This window comes from Argiope bruennichi, chromosome 7, assembly GCF_947563725.1.
Source record: "Argiope bruennichi chromosome 7, qqArgBrue1.1, whole genome shotgun sequence".
Classification (NCBI taxonomy): domain Eukaryota; kingdom Metazoa; phylum Arthropoda; class Arachnida; order Araneae; family Araneidae; genus Argiope; species Argiope bruennichi.
Window position 1 is genome coordinate 41,184,517 of NC_079157.1, and position 23,146 is coordinate 41,207,662.

Below are 23,146 nucleotides of genomic sequence, written 5' to 3' on the forward strand. Positions count from 1 at the left end.
CAATACACGTGCACTTTTTCAACCGATTTCAGCAGATGCTTTTTAAAATAATTCATTTATTTCTTCGAGTGCGGTCTCCGCATCTCCCTGGTAAACAAGGTTTAACAAATGTCGCTAAAACTTGGGAGCCGATATATCATCCAGTTTACTGATCCTATTATGAAGCAGTGCTCCAGACACTTTTAAATGAAGCAGAAAGTGATTTAAGTGATAAGGATAATTGTACAGAAGAGTTTTTCGATGAAAGTTCGCATTCAACTGATTTTGATATGTATGTTCATACATAATTAAGTTTTCTAGTGATAATGTATTTTGAAAAATGTATAAAATATATCAATATACCAAGATATATATATATATATATATATATACAGAATTTATAGGTTGATTTTTATACTAGTTCTTAACCTGTACGTTTAAGATGCTCTAGAAAACAATGCTATAAAAAAGGGCCAATTTTACCCATTGTCATTTTTTCTTTATTTTTCATATAATTGCTGAATTACCTTATATTGTTTTATATATACCTTCATATACTGTAAAAACAAATATGATTTAAAAAGTAGAAAGTGATATGCCTTTTCAAGAATATTATATATTGTAACATACAATTTGAGAAGAAAATGTATGTTCCAACGCATTTACTTTTTTCAATGACAATATGTTTTGAGAAATTTCTAAAACATATCTATATATCAAGAAAACTATCTGCAAAATATATTCGCAGTTCTTCACGCTAATACATTCATTAGGAAATTTAATTTGAGTGTAAATGAAATGCGGTCTCGTAGACTGCACCTCCCCAGTTAAGGGTTAATGGAATTTATATGAATTTAATTAAGACTTTAAAAAAAAAATTACTCTTAAGATTTTTGTGTGAAACAACGCAGAAAATACAATTTTCCAATAAAGACTTATGCTTTAAAATTTTACCATACCAGTAGTTTCGAATTTTACTATTTTAACAGCATATTTTCTTTTTAATAAGCGAAACACGTTTTAATGAACAAATGGATTTCTTAACCCTAAAATCACCTAAATATTTATTCCATATCTTAATGAATTAATTTGATTGTTCGAAAGGTGCTCAAAATGAGGCTTTTAATAATTGTATATAGCGTCCCAAGTATTCGTGTTGACACGAATTTTAATGAATATTAATTTTCTCTAAAAGCAGAATCTAAATCTAATTTATTTTGTCATATTCTGTCTGATGTTATCATCATCCGCTTGATAAAATTTTACGCTTTAATGGACTTGTGATAAACAGGCATATTTGTGTTCAGAAGTTCTAATTTAATTAATTTTGGAGGATTCTGCTTTTATCGAAAATTCGGTATAAATTCAAATTCAAATATTTATTTGATTTTCTTTTCATTTCACTTCAAGCAACCTGGGGAAAAGAACGTAAACAAGGATCACAATTAAATGACGTTTTTTTTTTATAGAAAAAAAATACGGATATATATTTTGATTGAATTATTAATGGTCGAATCTAATTACACTGAAAAATATTATCTGCAAAATAAAAGCACAGTAAAAGTACTCAGCTCTTATATTGATGGAATAATTAATTTATGCTGTCATATTTCATAAGAAATCTGTTTTTAGAATTTTTGTGTTTAAAAAAAATTAGATAGTGTTTTTTTTAAAGTGTTAAATTGGACTGATAATGCTACTAACATAGTAATTTTAATTTATCGCCATCAATTTTTTTTAACCATGGGCTTCTTCTTTTGAGTGAACGTTAGTCTTCATCTGCATTAATAATAAGTGGAAATGTGTGTGTGTGTTTCTGGCGGCGTACAGCGGGCAGTTTGTCTTGAATCTTATTAATTGTTTGCAAATAATTTTTGGTGGGTAGAAATATGCATCCCGATGTGTTGGTTTTATTTTTAATTTTAAACCAAACTGTTTATTAATTTAAAAATGAAGCTAGCTTTTAATATTTTCTAGGATTCTTTAAAATTTATTCATCTAATATCGGATAAAACATCGTTTATTTTCTTTGTGGTTCTAGACAACTGTACAACATCTAATTACTGTTCTCTGGAAAAAAAAAATTGATGTTCTCCGAGCGAAAAATCTCCTCTTCCCAATTTTTTTCGTTGCTATACGTGCACCTTGTACATAAAGCAATTTAGAATTATTCAGAGAAATTTTAATTGGAAATTGTTAAAAAAAAAAAAAAAAAAAAACGTGTTTCAATAGTAAAGTTATGAATTGATACTAAGCATTACAGAGATTTTAGTTGGTATCTTAAGGTTATTTGAATGAATTTTTGCAATGTGGAAACTACGTTTGCAATATTAATTTACAGCTTTGTAATTTATTCTTGTTCATGGGTAGTCTGAAATGCAAAAGGAAACCGATGCCTATTCATTACAACGTATAATTGCTATATTATAAGAAATTTTTATGTGAAAATCTATAAGTTGGAACATCTATAGAGTAAAATTTACATACTAAAGATAAAACTTCATTGCATAGTTATAGCCGCTTATGGAACTTTCTGAATTTTGTGAAATATAAAATAACACAACATTTCAAATTCAAAAAAAAATTATGAGTTAAATTTTGAAATATTATTAACATTTTGAATTGGTTAAAATAAATAAATGCAGCAAAAATACATATTTATTAAAAATTGCATTCAAACACCAAAAATGTTTTACACGTTTTGTTCTTATCATTATTATGCTCAATAAATATGCTTTTTCGTATTAAACCGAATTCACTGTACAGTTGTATAATGAAATTTTTCCTGTATCTTGTACCCATTTTCGAGATGAGAACCCTAATTCTGTTATTTGACACTAGGTGACGGTAAAACTTGCATTATGGTGTAACAAATGAGCTTTTTCTACACTTGGACACCAAGTTTGTGTCAATAATTGTCGTCTTTTCCAAATGAATGTCGGTTAGAAGAATTTTATCTGAGGTAGACATTTATTGCATATTGGTAAATTATTCAAAATGAAAAAAAAATTAGTAATTTTGATTGTTTTTTGCGTTTCTCCAAAGGTTTTCGTACAGCAGTCATCCCCATCTTCTCATTGATAGTACCTCACAAAACAATCATTCACTGTGTTCTTCAGTATACCATGAGGTAATCTAAAATAATGATTATTCTCCTATTGTTCAATACATATCTTTTGGATTTCCAATTTCAGAAGTAATTAAGGTAATTTGAATTCGGTTAACTTGGATTTTTAACCGAATTCAAGTCTATTGTTAAACGTTCATTTTATTAAATTTTATAGAAAAATTCTTTTACCTTTTCCCAAACTCCTTTGTTATTCAAATTCAATATTTGAAGATCAACGTATTTCAAAGAACCGTCCATGTTGAAACTGATACTAGGACCTTGCTTCACTGAGGCTGTTACATTTCTTAGATATCTGAAATAATTACACGCATAGTATAAATTCTTAATCCAATTTTATGATGACACGTATTTTCTTATCTTAATTAAAAATGAAGTTGTAGATGATAGAAATGATTTGTTTATTATGATAAATTATGATATAATTCATCTTAATGAAAAAAAATCGCAATAAATAATTTTAAAAATAATAGTATCTTTTATTTAAGATTCTTTTATAATTTATCTTTATTATTCTTAATTTTATTGAACCTTCTTCTACTTTAAAAATAAAGTAATAGTTTCAACTATAAATATACTATCTATATTTTGTTTGATATGTATTTTACCTTAAAAATAGTTGAATATAGATTTCAGATATTCAACTATTCAGTACAGCAGATACGATATGTGATATTGATTAGATATACGACAAATATATGATATGTGATAAATCTTTTACCTCAAAAATTGCTGAATATAACTACAGTGTTAGTGATACGATATACAATACTAATATGATATTTTATACAGTTTTTACTTTAAAAATAGCTGAACATAGCTTTCAACAAAATATATGACATGTGATATTGATACGATATATGATATTGATATGATTTGTGATATATCATTTAATTAAAAATAGCTCAATATGTCTTTCAATAACAGATACAAGATATTGATATGATATATGATAAGAGGTGTAACTTTCCCCCTAAAACTGGCTGAACATAACTTTCAAAACATATATGACATATGACATTGAAATGATATTTCATTTTGACATCATATGTGATATATATTTTACTATGCTAAAATTGATAAAATACTTAAAAAAATATTTCTTCATAATTGTCATGAAATTTCTTCATTAGTTTTAATAATAATCATTTATTAAAAAAATGTCTTTTATTAATTTGAGCTTGGCTTAAATTTATATATTAGAAATAAATTACTAAAAATATAAGATATTAAATTTCAAATATAACAATTGCAATTTATACGCGGAGAATAAATTAATTTGTGTTTTTCATGACTTACAAAATTCTGAGTGAAAGTAAAATGAAGTACACAGTTGGTGACGGATGAATTAATAATACCTCTCTACAAATAAAACGAAAATTTAAAATATATATATACATAGGTATTTCTTCTTATATTGAATGTCTATGAAATTATTATACTGAATAAATAGCATTCAGAAAAATGCTGCAGTGTAGAAGATATAAATTTACAAATTCTAATTAAAATAACTATAACACAAAATTTAAAATATACTGACTTAAAAAGCAAGTCGCCCTTATTCCAACGAGTCTGACCTGTTCCGTTACACGTTAAATTTGGAAGAAGATTGGTATTTGAATTTCTCTGGTCATTGAAGTACAGCTCTAGACCATGAGCGAAGACAGTAACAGCTCTTTCAAGTTCATCAAAGAGTCGATTTATTGTGGTATTGAAATAAACACCTGAAAACAAATATTTGTTACTCACAAGTTAAAGGGAAATATATATTTTATTAGTTTTAAACTGTATTTTTCAATTATGAAATTGTATTTTGAAATATAAATTTGAATATCAAGAAGTTAGAATGAAATAAACTTGAATTACATTTTGTCTTTGGAAAGCTGAATTTTTACAAATGATTTAAAAAGGATTAGAAACTGAAGTATTTAAGATATTCAGCAATCACAATTTGATACGTTTTTATAAATAGCTTTTGATTTTATTTCTACAGTGTACTTACCAAAAAGTCTTATATATTTATTTTTATTCTTAATGTTTAAGATGCTTAATATTTAATATTTAAATAAACTTAAAAAGACAGCTAAGATTCATACAGCCAACAAATGTAGATGCAAAAAATAACTTTAATAATTTTTTCAGAAACAAATATTTGCCGTTTTGAAACATTTTAATGATGACCTCAACTGTTCTAGGTTCATATGTTTATAATTTGCAAAAGAACGGAGCTTATCCATTGCTAATGGATTAATGCATTATCCCCCCCCAAAAAAAACCTATTTATGACTTTTGCTTGTCCCATAATATTTAAAACATAGCAGTTATTAAAGAAACCATTTAAGAAAAATGCTAAAATAATATTTAACCGAGTTTCAAATTAATGGTATCTCTTTGTTTCATTTGGGAACTTTTTTAGAAAGAAAAATTATTAAATAGAAATTAATAAATTATGTTGTAAAAGTGATACATAAATAAATATTTTACTTAATCTATATAAAGAAACGTACCTAAACATTTCATTAATTTCAGCACACATTCTAATTAATATTTACAGTAATATACACTTTTTCATAAGAATATTCACTCTTCAAAATTCAAACACATTTTCTTGATGCTATATATTCTTATTGGTTCAAGCACTATGAATGTTTCTTTTGGGGAATTTTTTTAAAATGACCTCTACATTATCATCAATCACTTATTATCTTCATTACTTTTGGAAACACTTCACAACATGGGGTATTCAAGCATTACAATATCTTCCTAAACATGATGAAAATTAGAAAAATCTTTATTTCCTGTAATAGAGCAAGATAATGTGGAAGCATATATGCAATTTGTTGGAATTTGAACAAATGAGATGCCTTGAAGTATTGCATAAAAAAGAAAGACAGAATAGAAACGTAGCATGGGGATTAAATAACATATAAATGTAATTGAAAGTGAAGTCTCTTCTGAAATTTTCGTTAGAAAGCTTCGTTGAAAACGAACTCTATTCTATTTTGTTTCACTGTAAAAGAATAACATTACATTTCTCAAACATAGAAAAGTACATTGTGACAAATATTCTTCTATCGATTCTAATTATATGTAAAATTATATTGTACGCATGGATGTGCTGAAAAAATCCTTAAATTCTTTATCTACTTAAAGTTTCAACACATTTCAAATCTCTGAGAATTTTTCTTGTTTCATTTTCTTAATGCGATATTTTAAATAGAGAATTAAATATTTATTTTTATTAAGGTGAGTAAAATATTTTAATAGAGTAAAATAGTTTAATGTAATTTCACAACATTTAAAATAAACTTTCCAAGATATTTTCAGTTAGGGATCATATATATATATGATGCTGCACTGACTAATAATAGATCCAAAAAAAAATCGTTTATATTTTTAAAAAAATCCATGCAGTTCATTTTGATAAAATACTTAAAATCTAAAAGGTTTTGTTAAAAATTATTGCTTACAGATATTGAAAAATTTTAAAAAAGAAGATATGTATGAATATTGTTCAGCATCCTTTGGTATTGTTTTTCGACTATAAGGAACTCTCCTAAAGCAAGTCCCTTTAGAACACAAAAACCACTGGGAACAAAAAGAACCTGCGACATTTTATTGAATTGCACATTCAATTCTACATACAAAGTAGTTTATTTAAGCTAGTAGTCAAATAAAAGCATTTTAGAAAATATTTAGGGAAATATTGCTCAATAAAGAAAGAATAATCTTGATTTAAGCATGGCATATATAAACATAGTAGACATCTGTTCTGTTCAACTACAGCTCCTAAAAGTAGCATTTGGCTTTTTTTATTTTAACTGTACAATTAGACATATCAGTTGTTAAGACTTCTTTAAAACTTTACAATACTATTACAATATAAAATAAAATTATATCTATTAAGACGAAATATTTTATAATATTTCCATGACGTTATCTGACATTCTGGTACTTCAAAATTTCGTAAAAATATTGTAACCATATTGCTGTACAACTTTTAGATGCTAAAAAATTTTATAGTAGGTATCTGCAGTTTCCAAAACATGGTAAATATATATTTTATATCATATAAATGTCGCAATTTTTATAATGGCGCTACTATCTAGCAAGGCGTGTAAAAGTACTTTAACAATGGTTTAGTACGAGTGAAACCATTTTATCAGAACAAAATCCATGTTTCATGAAGGGCTAATTTCTCTAGAAACGATAAGATAAACTTTATTATGTGGTACTTTTACCTAACATTCCTGGTGGGAAATGTCCTGGTGGAGTATCCAGCTGTGTTCCAATCACTGATTGAGCAGCAATCCACACATAGTGCTTGCCAGTGAGGCCCAAATCTCTCGCCGCCCCCATGATTTCGAATGCCTCCTGCCTCGAGGCAAAAAGAAGAATGATACGTGCTTCACTGTCTGCCAAATCTTCCATTTCACTACGGATTGCTTCCCTTTCAGTTTCTTTCAATGTAACTATTTTCACTATCGTGAATCTGCAAATAATTATTACTTTACTTTTGATCATTATTGTACTGATATTGTACAGTAATAATTATGTAAAAGTGAACAGTATTCGCATTATATACTTAAAATATTAAGCAATATATTATATTTTAATAGTGGATAACATAATATAATATCGATTATTATGGTACAATATTGTTCAACAAATTGATTGGGATAAAATTATTTTTAAAAATATTTCATTATTTCATTCGGTGGAGTGCGAGAAATAATGAATGATGATCATTTCAGAGAACAAATATATTTTTTCTGATTTTAGCAGATTTCTGCAGCAATTTTTTTCTGATTTCTGACAATGCAAGTAATTTGCATTGTTTACAATCATACACGTAATAATTTTTTATCAACTATGTCCGTGTCATTTTGGGTCAATTTTTTGAAATAAATTTAAAAAAATGAATTCTGATTAGTATTAAATATAAAAAAATTAACTATCATAGCTAATATTTCAAAATGTTTTGGATATATTTACCTAATTAAATGAATGTAAGATAATTGCTGCATTTAAGCAATCTGATGTGGAATTCCATTTATAAGTATCTAGTTGAAACTCCGTTTACATCTTATATGTTCTTTCATCACAGTGCAATTCATTATTAGTAGTGAGAAGGAGAAAGTTTTTCGTTTAAAAAGTGCAAATTTTCAGTAAAAGCATTTCTTTAATAAACCACAAAGTTTTAGTTAAATTATTTAATTTATAAAGCAGAGTTTAATGAAATGTAGTTTTCGGTAATGAAGAAGGCTAGAAAGTGCTGAGATCAAAAATCAAGTTCCAAAAGTTCGTGAATTTTTTATACCATTATCATGATTCAGAAATTATTAACATTTGAAAAATAATATAATTGTGGAAATAATATTAATAAAAGCAATTGTGGCTATACAATACTCTTCCACATCTCCAAAACAATTTGATCAAATTTAAAATATCCCACAGATTTTATGCAAAATAAGTGAAAGAAAATTGTCAAATGGCAAAGTTTAATTAAATATTCAAAAAATTGGAAATCAATCAATATTTTGTTTTCCTCACTTTGAACTACTATACCGCTTTAAAAAAATTCTCTTACATCAGTGAATGTCTCTTGACAATGAGTTTCTTGGTTTTAAAGTAATGATTTAACAGTTATTAAAAGAAATTTTATGTCAATCGTTCTCTATGACAATTGCTTCAAGTTTTGAAGGACGTGCAAACAGTTTGTGAGTTCTTGAATCTGAGGACAAAAGAGAATGTCATCATCGACGCATGCAGGAAAGTTTTTAAGGATATCAAATTTCCTTTCTGTGCAAATATTTTTTTTTTCATAACTTAGTAAATGTTGGAATATCTGTAGTCAATTTCCAAATAAGGAGATTTATTAATATGCTATAGGCAAGCATCAGTAACATTTTGAACTTTTCTATGTTATTATTTTATTGTATTTTATTCTATTTTTTTTATTTGTATTTTATTTTTTGAATGCTTTTAGCAAAATTTATAATGATTCTAAAGGAATTCCAAAAGTTATATTGTTTTCTCCTATCATTTTTTCTTCGATAAAAACATTGGATTTGTGAAAAGTGCAGAACTTTAAATGGTGAGAAAATTGAAGTAGAGATAATGATTAAAAGAAATTTTCACTGCACCAATTGAAACGAAAGCAAAGGAAGTGCAGGTTTTCAGGAGTAAATGAAATATTTTTAGCTGGAAAATAGGAATGCATTCTAAGTGCGGTTGTCAGAACTAATTAGCAAGATTTTAAAGGATAATTTTAAAAACAGAGAAATAATAATTTTTAACGGCAAAAGGAATTGATCAAGTTTTTTTTGCAGCATCAATTTAATAATTTAATAACTTGGAAGGAATTCATCATCAACGGTTTATAAAAATTGATCTGTTCAAATGGAAGTCTGAAGAATCATCATATTCCACTTATATGCTGCTTATCATTAAGTCATTAATAAGGATAATTTTCTTTATTAAATGCTTTCCTGAACGCACATAAATAAAATAAAAACTGCATATTATGTTTTCAAGTTATACAATGAAGATTTGATAATTTTTCACTTTTAAACTAAAGATTTAATTTTAAAATTCAATTACTGTAAATGTGTAATAATATGCTAATATTTTCTTAAAGGTTTTTAAAAATATTATTTTTATAAACTTGCTTTAGAGCATAAAATTAAAACAAAATCAAATTTATGTATTAAAATTTCGAATATACCCCCTTTTATTCATGTGCCATTTTGTATCAATCTCTTGAAATATGTAAATAGATCTTCGCTTTGTTTTATTAATTAGCTATCTCCAAAAAGGGCATTTTTAAACCGTAAAAATATTTGAATTTCTGGTAATGAATAGAAAAAAAATCTTTATTAAACACTTATTATTGCTTGTTTTTCTAAGTAAATTCACTGACTTTTATTCTAAAAATGCTATAAAATTAGGATATATATTAAGCTAGTATATTTTTCGTCCTATTTGTCTTGTAAATATTTACAGACTGGTCTGAAAATTTATTCATTCATTCTGAAATTGTTTGATTTTTTTTTTCTAAGATTAATTTTTAAATTATAAATTATGAGCACAGATAAAAGATATTTCAAGAAAAATCCAAAATTTTCTCCAAAGAGGAAACAAAATTATAAACTGACTTTAGAATTCATTGAATATTGAAAGTTTTTAAATAACTTCTTATGATTCCTTTTTTTATGCAAACAACTACTTTTTTTACTTGAGAAATGTAATTATATAAGAATTTATATTTTAATATTTTAATTCGTAAAAAGTAAACAGATCCATGCATTTTTATTCATGCTTTGTATCCATCCTTTCTATGGAATTATTGTAAATTAGGTATAATGATATTTATCCGAATTCAATTATTTTCTTTTTGGTTGTTATATTTAACGGGTTCATTATATACGATTATGGTGAATAAGGCTTTTTCTAAAGAATTCATTATTACTTTTAATGGAATAATATAAAGAAACTAATAATGATATTATAAAAAAGGCCGAATTTCTATCTTATTCCTTGTATTATCCTGTAGAAAGAAAATATAATCTGTTTAATGAAATAAAATAATAAAAGGTTTAGTCTCCAAAATGTTTAGTGAAATAAATGTTTAAAAGATATAATAATGCTTATAAATCATATCATAATCAAATTTATCCAGATTCCAATTTAGATAAATCTGATCTTAATTCAATTATAATGCGCAGGAAATAAATTTGCTTCTTGCAAATAACAAAAACTCAAATTGAACAAAATGAATGTGTAATGCGAGTAAAAAAGGAAACCAGTCTAATTAATTTATTGGAAACCATCCCTGCAGTATATATTATTTTTATTATAAGAATTAAAAATACATATATGGACAAGAGAAGATTTAAGTTCAATAATGAAATTTAGTTTCAGAGGAAAAATATTGTAAGAAAAAAAAACTATGTTTATTTTGGTATAATAATCCACTTCAGAAATCACATATCTCAAAATTTAATTAAAATTCCTTTTTCATTCAACCCTGTAAAAATTAAGATTTGTCATATAACAAAGAAAGAAATTAGTGTTAGAATACAAAAATATAAATTATAAGAATTAAATGGAGTATTTTTATCAATTATCAGAGGACTATTGATTACATCTAAATACCATGAAAAGTACAACACTCGTTCGTTTCAGGAGAATTATTTTTGAGTCGATTATCTTATGCTTTCGCTGAACATAGATAGAAAAAGATTTAATAGAACTTTCAATAATTTTAAAGACACAATTGTTTTTCCTCGGCAGTAATCTGATATAAATGTTTTATCAAATTAATTAACCAAACCTTAGAGAAAAAGATTCGAAAATCTCTAATTTATTTAAACATTCTTTTTCCCTAATAATTATAATGAAAATTTTCTAAATTAATTAATCCATAAATTTTGTAGTATCTTTACATTGAGTTTCTGATTTTTTTCATATATATACATTGATAGAAAGAATAGATCTCTGATTTCCGAATCGTCATAGTTAAACATGTGCTTCCTGTTGGAGGAATGTTATAAATGGTGTAATGAATTATTTTTATATTAATTTAATCAATAAATATACTGTTGTAAAATTGCCAATTCTAAATTTTTACACAGACTCTGGTCCTTTTAGCTATATTTAATAAGAAATTTTTGATATCACTAAAGTTTCTCAGAAATAAAAACAGTAGGCAATGTTTTCCATCTAAAACTGACCAAGTAAAAAGAGATTTGAATATATTTATTTCCATGAATTTAGGATTATTTTATATGGCCGCCTCATGAAACATCTGCCACTTCATTGACTAAATTAGAGATAATAAAAGTGGCATGACTTTTTAGTTTACGAAGAGTACTGTATTAAATTTTATTAAAAATATTAGTGCATCAAAAATACTCAATTTATTATTAAGACCTTTTCGCTAGAAAGTATCTGACACAAAAAATCCTTAATAATTTATCTTCAAATATAAAGAATCATAAGCATGATTAAATTTCTAATTTATTATTGAGAAATATTCCAATTAGATTAATACTATCAATTGTTCCATGTAATATTTTTACACTCCTATTTTATTCATAGTATATCAATTAGTCTACTCCAATACCTCATATTTTATAATTGCTTTGTTTTTTCACTCATACTGTACATCATCATATTCATTTATTCAATTTTATTGTACTCTAGATTTTTTTCAAGCTAATTTTTATTATTTTTTGCCATGCTATATGTATTCGTATTTTGTCATTTGTAAGTTTCTTACCAATTGATTGCAAAGAAATATTTTTTTTCTTTTACTTTTTTTTTTTCGTTTTCTTATTTCATATTTCTTTCTTTCATTCACCTATATCTATCCCTAACTGGAAAGGGGACAAATAAAATCTATAAACTGAGGTGTGGTGTTAAGTGTTATTAAGTTCAAGGATAACATTTATTATTGCTCCCTTTACAAAATTCTAATCCTATTTTTTCCCTTGTATTTATTGATTCGAACAACATAAATATAATTTTTATGTCATTGCAACATTTCACCTCTTAGAAATATGTTTATATTAGCTGATTGAAAATTAATAATGAAACCTTCATATTGTCTTTGGTTTAAAATTTCTCAAAAGAACAATAATAACTTCATGGATAAGAAACCTTATCGATATGCAGTTCAAGAAGCAATAATTGATGAAGTGAACTTACTTAAACTCATGGTATAATGTTTTTTGCATTAAATCTCTTATTGCTCGTACAAAATCTTCATGCCCTCCTATCTGAGTTGTAATCACAGCAAAAGAATGCCAAGAATATCGTCTTAGAATACTTAGCATGGCTTCAGCTTGATGTTCAACTGATGGAGCTAACTGAAGAATTTTAGACTCCGCAACTCTCTATAAAAATATAAAATGAATAATATTAGTCATAAATAGCATCAGTAATTTAAAAAATAGATATAGCAAAATTGAAATTTCTTACTTGATATTTAAATTATTGTAATTTTGTTTTTACAAATAAGTACAATAACATCATATTGTTATGAATGTAAATTAAAAGAACTTTCATTAGGCGTCTCTATTTTTTTTTTACAAATATTAATCATTTTTATTTTCAAATATTTCATCTAATATGATTTCATACATCTTCTAAAGACTTTTTGAAAAGTTAATAGTCATTTATTATTTTCCGAATTCACATGAAATAAAAGAAGTTGTGAAGAGCAATCAAAAAAGAAAAAAAAAGAATAATGTATTTAGATGACGTACAAGGATAATAATTCATTTTCAACAAAATGAAGCTCATATATATTGTAAAATATAATTAAAATAAATCTTCCAAAAAATATAAAATTCTTTTTATCTGCGCAATATACTTACATATAAAATCTTATAACATTATGCTAACTGAGAAGGAATAAAATAAATAAATAAAAATTGAAATCGTTTGCTTTAGAATTTTTAACATATTTAACAAGAAAAGTTTACTGTTTTTGATTTTTTTTTTTGCATAAGTATTGCTATAATTTGTGTAAAAAAAATCAATTTTAGTAAATTGGCCAAAATTTGCTTTATTCAGTTCTGTTTTGGAAATTATGTTACTTAGAATAACTGCTATTGTTAATAGAAAATGAAATATAGAAATTGAGAAAAAAATCAAACATCATTCAGCAATAGATTCAGCACTGTAGGAAGATATTTAAACATCATATAAAAGATCCATTAAGATATTTCAGATAGAAATATTAAAATTTTCATGTCTTTATCAATTTTTTTTTCTTTAATCGTTAATTAAGAAAGGAAAAGAATTGTATAGACAAAAGAAAACATAACTTAATTTTTAGGATGCTTTGTTTAAGTGTAATTTATGCATGAGGTTTTTTTACATTATTTTATAGATAAAAAGTTATTTTGTGAGATGAGAAATAATTATTCAATTCTTATAAATTGCTGTTAAGCTAATACCTATGATTTATAAAAGAATATCTGAAATATTTTCTTATTTTTCTAATATGGTATCTAAATAAAATTAGAAAGCAATTATATAGCAAACTATATATAAGAATCACTGTTCTAATTTATCATTTTATTTATCTATCTGCTATAGATAAAAAAACAACACATCGAATTCATATAATTATAACACAACTCGAGAAGTTGAATGCTTATTTTTGATTGATGCAAAAAACGCACGTACATTACAATTATAATATGGCAGTAGTTCAAATAGTTTAAAATCACATATTAAATTATATTACATAAAAAAAACTTATGTACTTGAAACGTTGAATAATTTTCAATTTTAGTGAAAAGAACTAGTTAAATATTTAGTCTTTTGTATTGAAATTTGGATGCTTGTGCAATGTTCTCATATTTAAAGCACGTTAATCAGCTGGAAATGTTGGAAGGTTTGTAAGGGTACTTGTAGGGTTTGTCAAAATGATTAATGGCACAAGTGATGAAACTGATATCAACTACTGAATATGATTGATTAGCTGTTTGGTGAATGATCAAAAGACGTGCTGAATTCAGATGAATACATCAAAAGATTAAACGTATGTAACATGTTTTAAGAATCGGACATTATTTGTATAAAAATGACATTCATAAAAAGTCATAGATTTTAGAAATCTAAACTACTGCATATATATATATTGCTATAATTTCAAATTATTGTTGTTGTTCTACCTTTAGTGTTGTCAGTATATTATTTATTGAAAATAGATAATAGCTTTTTTGTATCAAAACATTCGATTTGTAAATTATAGATTATTTATATTATTGTCAAAGTGTTGTTCCTCCAAATTAATTATTTTTATTATTAAATTAAAAAAAATAATAATTATTAAAATATTAAATATACAATTTTTCATTTTAATTAAAAATAATATTGCAGATGATAAGAGGATTTTGTGTAATACCATTAATATACAACTTAAAATTATTATTTTATGTTAGATAGTAAATATTTTTATACAAATCATTTTCTATTCAAAAAGAATAATAACTTTTATTAATCCGGAATCATATAAGAATAATAATTATAATGATTAATCACAAAAGAATAATAATCATAAGAAGTATAGAATCATTTTTTATGCATAAAGAATGATTTTTTGAAAATGAATTCATTGGTTTCCATGTTGGCATTTTGTAGAAAGCTATTATTAGTGTATTTTTACTTTAACGGACATGATGTTCATACCTTACACGATAAGGGTAATTGTATAAAACTGACGTGACAATTCATATTTGGCTATAAATTTCCAGTTGCTATAATTATTACAATTTATTTCTACTCACGAATATTGGATTTTTAGGAAAGAAATAGAGATTTTTCCTTGTCCATTAATTAAATCCTTAACATTTTTTAAAACTCCTTACAGATGGCGGTATCTACCTCCTACGGGAGAGGTTTTACTGTGGCTGGTGATGACATTCAACCGTAATACTAGTTAATACTACCATGATCTTCCGGTCATTCATAATTATTCAATAGCCTTAAGGCGGGGAGGATTAGTAATTCGTGATTAACATTTTTTTTTACAATAATTTTCTTGCTAATATTATTATTCCGAGCAATTCCTGGTATAATCAGATATTAAAAATAAAATTGAGTTTTGAATTATTCAATCTAAACAATAGATTTTGAATTACAGTTCTTAATTATATGTTTTAAGCTTTGAAAACAGTTTTTAATTCTCAATAATTTATTAAATTAATTATTACTTATTAATCAGTTATTACATATAAAAAGAATCTTTTTAAATTATTTAAAATACTTCTTACAATTTTCTCTCATTAGTTTCTATCTTTTGCTAGATGAATTGAATAGACAAAATATATCCAGTCATTACATTTTATAAAAATAGATAATGAAGATTCTTATGCTTCAACAAAAAAGAATTGTATTTCATAGAAAACTCAACAACTCTCATTATGAGAAAAAGCTTTTCTTTCATTACACTCTGCAACGACTCGTTGTATTTCATCCCTGATGATGATGACCTAATTGTAATCATCATTTATTATTTCATTGGGACGTTTCTGATGATGCATCTTGACATTTATCTAGGGTAACATACTTCCCTTTCTTTCGATCAGAAAATATAACTGGCAGTCATCGGTTACTCATTTGAATCGGTAATTCTAAATGTTATGCTTTGTACATGGTTAGTTAAAGAGATTCAAAGAATCTCACTTAAAATTGGAAAGTAGAAATCAACTAATGTACTGTGGATTTTTTCCTTCGAAATATTTTAAACAACACGAGTTTTATTTGTTTTATTATTCAGTTTTTATTGATACTAATTTCAAGCAATTTCTTTCATATCTTGGTAGCAAGTTTTTAAATTTTGAACCAACAATTTTCCTTAGAGTTTCAAATTTTTTCTCCGAGAGCTATTGAAAAATCTTATAGATATTTATATCGTTAATACCCAATTACAATTGAATATAAAATATATATAGAGAGAAATATTAATTGGTATATTCCTGTTGCATTAAAATGACATTTGTACAATTATTTTTGTACAATATATGCGAAAAATATTTATTAACAATTTACTGATATGCATATTTTTTTCTAATACAACTACACATGTACAATCTTTTATATTACAAAAAATAAACGTTTTAAATAATAGGGAGGAATTAAATTTATATTCTCTTGTGTTAACAAGTTTGAGTTTACACTTATATGACTGTTTTGTAGAATCTTGATTACGCCTTCCTCATAAAGGATTAGAATTTTTCCACTTTTAATTAAAATATTTGCTCTTAACTTTGTTATATATAAAAAAAATATCAGAAAAGAAAATACAGATATTTAATACTTCAAAAAATGCTTCAGCGCTTCTGAAATATACATTAGTTTAATTACATGAGATAATTAAACATGATTGTGATTTTTTTTTTGCATAAAAATATATACAATATCAATTATTTGTGTAAATTTTTAAAATATATAGTAAAATTCTCATTCATAAATTTGTAATTTTAAAAAAAGCAAGGTTTTAATAGACAACATGTATTTTTGATTATAAATCAATTAATAATTGCAATTATTCTGGCTATCATTAAAAGTTTTATATGATTCATTCATTTGTTTTATTATTTTTATAGAAATTTTCATTAAATGCTAATAATTCAATATAGTTTTTGTGTTTGATAAAATACATGTAAAATAAAAATAAGAAAAAAATAATTATTAAAATACTCCTTCATTAATGTTTTTCATCAAAATATGGCTCTACATTTTGCTCTTTAAAGAATATTTATAATGGCTTATACTAATCTTAAAATAAATATTTTTTTCAAATTCACTACTAGATGAAACCAAATGAATTATTTCAAAATATAGTCGTTAATTAATAATTATGTTCTGAAGGTATTTGAATTGTAATTTTTATCAAGAACCTGCAAATGCATAATTTTCATTCAGTGTTAATAAGTTTTTAAATTTAGTTGTATTGAGTGAAAAATTAATTATAAAGTTCTATCATTCCAAACATGACACAACTCAGATTAAATACACATGCATAAAAATGCAATACAATCTTAGAATATCATTAAAAATACTTGTTATACTTGTTAAAAAATAGTTGGTTCTGTAATGAACAGCTCAGTGATAAAATAAAAAACAACAAATTTCTTTTTGTGAATGTTTTCATAAAGTTAAGTTATTTAATTTTTTAAGATAATTTTAAATGTTAAAATTTCTTAATTATAAACTTAATTAGAAAACGAAGGGCATCATTCTATTCTATATTGATTTTATATTAATTAAATGAAAATTATTTATTTTCATCAACATACAGATGAATCTGCATATTCTTATTAATTGACTTAGATTCTGGTTCAAACACTACATTTTATAAACTTTATTGTACTTTAACTATATTGTTCACGCTATTTTTTCACGTCATCATATTTAACTACCTTACTTCTTTTTTTCAATTTTGCCTTTTTAAAATAAATGTACCAATTAATATCTTTTGCAATGAGCATTTTTGGAATGTTTTTGCAATATCGGTCTGTTATTTCCACAATTTCATTAACTCGTTTTCTGCAGTCTGTTAAAATCATTGCTCGTCACGCTCTTAAGTTAAAGAATTACATTATTAAATATGAAGAGAAAGCATTTTTCAAAATTTAAATATTTCTGTAATTTCTTCAATATGTCCTCTTTTTTAAATGCAAACATACAGAGAAAAATGGAATATTATCTACTTTAAATATAAAAAAAAAACCCATCTCATTTAGTGAGAATCAGTTATTTTCTAAAGTTTCAATTATGATTCAAACAAACAAATCATGATTTAAATATTTTCTTTGTAAAATGAAAATTGATCCGAATAAGGGTTTGATTGCCTTCTTTTATATTCAATATTATTTTATCTAAAAAATTCCTTTAATTCAATACATCTTATTTTTTCCTTACAAAAGTAAATTAGAAATAACACTTTCTGCATAATGAATAAAAACTGTGAAACAATCACTTTAAAAATATTCAAATCTGCAAAATAGAAATAAAATAAAATAGACAAATAGAAATAAAAATAAAAAAAAACAATAAGATAAAACATTTAAATTTTTAAAATAATAAATTAAATATATTTAAATAAATCATTAAAAATACATTCCCCAAATTCTTACAATATGGAAATCAGTAAGAATAGAGCTTTGAGATAAAATATTCAAACAAAGCGACTTAAATTGATTCATTTTTGAGCAAGAATTTAATTTCTTGCTTAGAAGGCGAGAAATTAAATACCACAGAAGCAGCTCAGAACATTGAGTAAAAATACATATGAAGTACCAGCTGACGGAGCCATTTTGAAATCAGAGAAATCTCTGGCATCGCAAAATTATCTATTCTTTGCTGACTTTTAAACGAAAAAATCCAATTTATTACAATCCAATTCTGTGATGTTAGACAGAAGAAATAAAAGAACATTCCCCAATATACTATTTGTTCCAGCTATTTTATAGTTTGCTTTCCAATTCAATTAATAACTGAAGAAAGTCTGAACTTAATATTCTTTTTTTGTATAAGATATGCCATCCATGAAAATAAAATTAAAAAAAAAAACATTAAAGAAATTAGTAAGTTTCTTTCGATAAAGGCAAACAATCACCACTTTTTCCTTTCTTTCTAAAAATAAAAATAAAATTCTTCTTTTTGGAATTCAGATAAAAAGAAATGAATTTCTTTTTCCAGGTGCTTTGACATCTGAATAAAGAGATAAAACTCCACAAAAATCAAAAGAATGAAATCATCGTGGTTTTCAGTTTGGAAACTACATAAAAAAAGATTCTACTAATTTTTTTATTGATAATTTAGGGAACGTAATTTTTGAAATGAGGCATGAATTATTTTTATCAGCAAAATTTTAGCTACATCTAAACTAGCTATATCGAACTTAGCTACATTAAATGAAGATGAAATGTTTTGAAAATGTAATTTAAACAATAGTTTTTGAATATACTAGCTTATTACTTATTTAAAATTTTTAATGTTTAAAAAACAGGGACTCTTGTTTTTACTCTTATTGCAATTAAATTTAAAATTCTTATGCCTACAGATTAGAATGCAATGAAACCTTATATTTTTTAAGGGAGCATTTTTTCTAGAATTCTTTGGTATAGTAAAAACAAAGAAGATTGGGGATTTTAGTTTACGATAACATTTCTTTCACTTTCTAAAAAGAATTCTAGGACAAGGATTTAGACATTTGAGTCCAAAAAACAAGATTTGATGTTTTAGTTTGTCGCTTGTTATTTCAAATAATTGGTCAGTGTATTAGATAGAGGAATAAATGGACGATTTCTTAAGAGATGAAGAATTTTAGTTAAAAAAAGCAGTATGTACTGATTTAATTAGTTGTATTTATGTATACCAAAATTGAATGCAACTTTCTTGTAATAAAATTGAATTACTGTATTTGAAATTTTAAAAATGTGAAATGTTCAATTTTTCCTGTTGATAAATTTTTTAAATATATTCTATTCAGAGTTATGAAGCTATTAGTTTTAATGATGATGTTGTAATGAATTATTGACGTTAATGATCGATTTAGTAATTCGATAATTACTCGAATTGCAAAGATAACAAATGGAATGATTTCTTAACAATAACATCATATGAACACTCGCCAGTTGTATGCAAAATAACAAGTTCGACTTGCAATTCCTCTTTATTATCACATACTATTTACTGTGAACGGTTACCATACAGTTTTTCCAATTTTAAATTATACAAATAGTAACTTTCACCTTAATTTCGTTAGTAAAAAAAAGATCTTATTTTTCAAATTCAATGATTACAGGAAAAAAATTTAGATTTTCCCATATCTGAATCTATATAAATATTAACTTTTATTCCTTTCGTTATTAAAAAAAAATATTTCACTTTTCAAGTTTAATGATTATAGTAAAATATTTAGGTTTTTCCATAACTGAATTTCTACAAACAAAATTTTCACTTAGCTTTGTTAATACAAAAGATCTTTATTTTCTAGTTCAATGATTACAGGGAAAAAAAATTATGTTTTTTTCCATATCTGAAATTATACATATATTGACTTTCACATTTTTCGTTAGTAAAAAAGATCTTACTTTTCTAGTTTAATGATTATAGGAAAATTATTTAGGTTTTCCCATAATTGAATTTCAACAAATAAAAATTTTCACTTAATTTTATTAATAAAAAAAGAACCTTTTTTTTAGTTCAATGATTACAGAAAAAAATACAAGTTTTCTTTATATGAATTTCTACAAACAGAAACTTTCACTTACTTTCGTTTGTAAAATCGTTCTTTTTTTTTTCTTATTCAGTTTATTACAGTTAAATACATTGATTGCATGCTTAAAGTTGATAAGATCCTATTTATTCTAAAACTATAAAAAACAACTTTTTTTTTTATTTCTAGAAAGGAAGTGTGGATAATCTTAGAGTGGGGACAATTAGATATCATGTAAGAGAAGGTGAAATAATAATTAATTAAATATTAATTTGGTGAAATAATAATTAATTATAAGCAGGGCAAGTGAAATAATAATTTGTCAAACATGAATATATTTTTCCAAGCTATAATTTAAATATTTTTGTATAAACTGAAATCAGATTAAAAATAAATAATGAAATAATGAAAGAAGTCCGAATATAAGCATTAAAAAAATCTGTAGCTTCATTTTGTGCCAACATGAAAAATAGAACTCTTTATTTTATAACTCCAGCAATATAATTTAAAACGACAGTAACACTTTGAAATTCACCAAGAATTTAACTAGTGAAGTTAGCAGCAATATACGCAGACGATAAATATTTTGAACCTCAAATAAATATGACAATGGTAAACGTTAAAGTAATTTTTCAAGAATTTTAAATATTGTTGTTTTCTTTTTCATTTTTATTTTCTGCACATTATTCTGACTATAATTCTACGAATAATTATCGTAGTCTGTTTCTATGATTGATATAACGGGAACTTTGGCAGCACTGAATCCAGATAGTTTTTGTTTTGTTTTCATTTTTATTTAAATATTTGTTAACATTCTAAATATAAAAAAGTGTGACTAAAGAATTCTACGAAGGAAAATGATGATCTACGGATTGTTACTGAAAAGGTTTGGCCAGGAATCTATATATTTATAATAAAGCTCAATGTGTGTGTGTGTGTGTGTGTGTGTGTGTGTGTGTGTGTGTGTGTGTGTGTGTGTGTGTGTGTGTGTGTGTGTGTATGTGTGTGTGTGTGTTGGCGCTCTACAGGTCAGGTCATTTGACATACAGCTATCAAATTTGGTACATGTATACCTTAGAGGTCGGGAATGTGCACCTGGGGTCCCTTTTTTTGAAATTTTAATTAGAATTTTAATTATTAGTTAAAAACTAACTTTCCCGCCAAAAAAATCTTCTATTTTCCCCACCGCCAAATCAGTAACGCTTCAGTTATTTTTTTCTCCCAACAGAATTGAGGCTAGGGTTAACATTTTTCGGCGGATTATTTCAAACGATTCTGTTTATTTTCTTAATGTTTTATGCATTTAAAATTAAGCATTGTTAATTAATCCATGTTTCAGATTCATTCTGAAGTACTTTTGAATTAAAATAACACAGAATAAAGGAAATTAAAAATGTATAATCTGCATAGCGTTACCCCAACTGGCGTAGAAAAATTCACGCATTTGCGTTAACGTAACTGGCGAAGAAAATTCACGCATGCACATTGTTTTCTGACTGTTGACATGGCAACCAACGGATGATTTAAATTATTTTTAGGTTCGTTGCATGCTTTTTTAAGTAAATTGTATTTATGTTAGTTATATATTTTTTGTATATGCTTATAGTTTTAAGTACATCGTTTTTTAAGTAGTTTTTTTAAACCTGTTTTTGACCGATTATTTTAAACGATTCATTTTATTTTTTTAGTGTTTGATGCATTTAAAATTACACATTGTTAATGAATCGATCTGTTCATGATGAATCTGAGAAATTTTTGTTGACAAATTCTTAAGATATTACATAAATTAAGAAAGATATTCTTTAGTGCCCATAAAGTCTAAATGCTCAGTGACTCTATTATCAGTAATCATAGTATTAATAAAAATGCTTTGTTTCAGTAAAAAATATTATTATATTAATTGCAGATTAATCATTTACACTTTAATTTAAAGCATAATTTCTACGAGGGGTAACAGAAAATTAGAGAGATACATATCAGGCTATGACTGAAGGCCCTTATAATATTATGAGTGAATTATATGACTATCAAAATTTGAAGTTTTAAAATATTTTGCCGAAGAATCTATTAAAGTTGGAATTGCGTAAAATATTTAATGGTACAACCGGAGTTTAACCTTCTGCTTGGAGCAATTTTTAAAAATCGCCAACAACGACCTTGCGAAATGTTCAAAAGCAAAGGAGCAGATGTTCAATTATAGTGCATAATAAAGATTGCCAGCTTTGGAGCGTTATTCGCAACTTGGCGAAGAAGGGGGTTAAACTCCGGTTCAACCTATTTAATTATTAAAATTT

The 23,146-nt window shown here is 25.2% G+C and overlaps 1 protein-coding gene across 2 annotated transcripts in view; it reads right to left on the minus strand.

Annotated features, from left to right (window-relative positions):
- The window catches only part of LOC129975741 (glutamate receptor ionotropic, NMDA 2B-like), a 287,159-nt gene that overhangs the window by 66,049 nt on the left and 197,964 nt on the right, over positions 1–23,146 (minus strand). For both annotated transcript variants that reach the window (XM_056088929.1, XM_056088928.1), the window contains exons 2-5: positions 12,818–13,005; positions 7,348–7,598; positions 4,647–4,830; positions 3,278–3,401 (exon numbers count right to left, since the gene is read on the minus strand). In XM_056088929.1, the coding sequence (XP_055944904.1) occupies positions 3,278–3,401; positions 4,647–4,830; positions 7,348–7,598; positions 12,818–12,945 (687 nt within the window). In that variant the 5' untranslated portion in view covers positions 12,946–13,005. The remainder of the gene's footprint in view (positions 1–3,277; positions 3,402–4,646; positions 4,831–7,347; positions 7,599–12,817; positions 13,006–23,146) is intronic.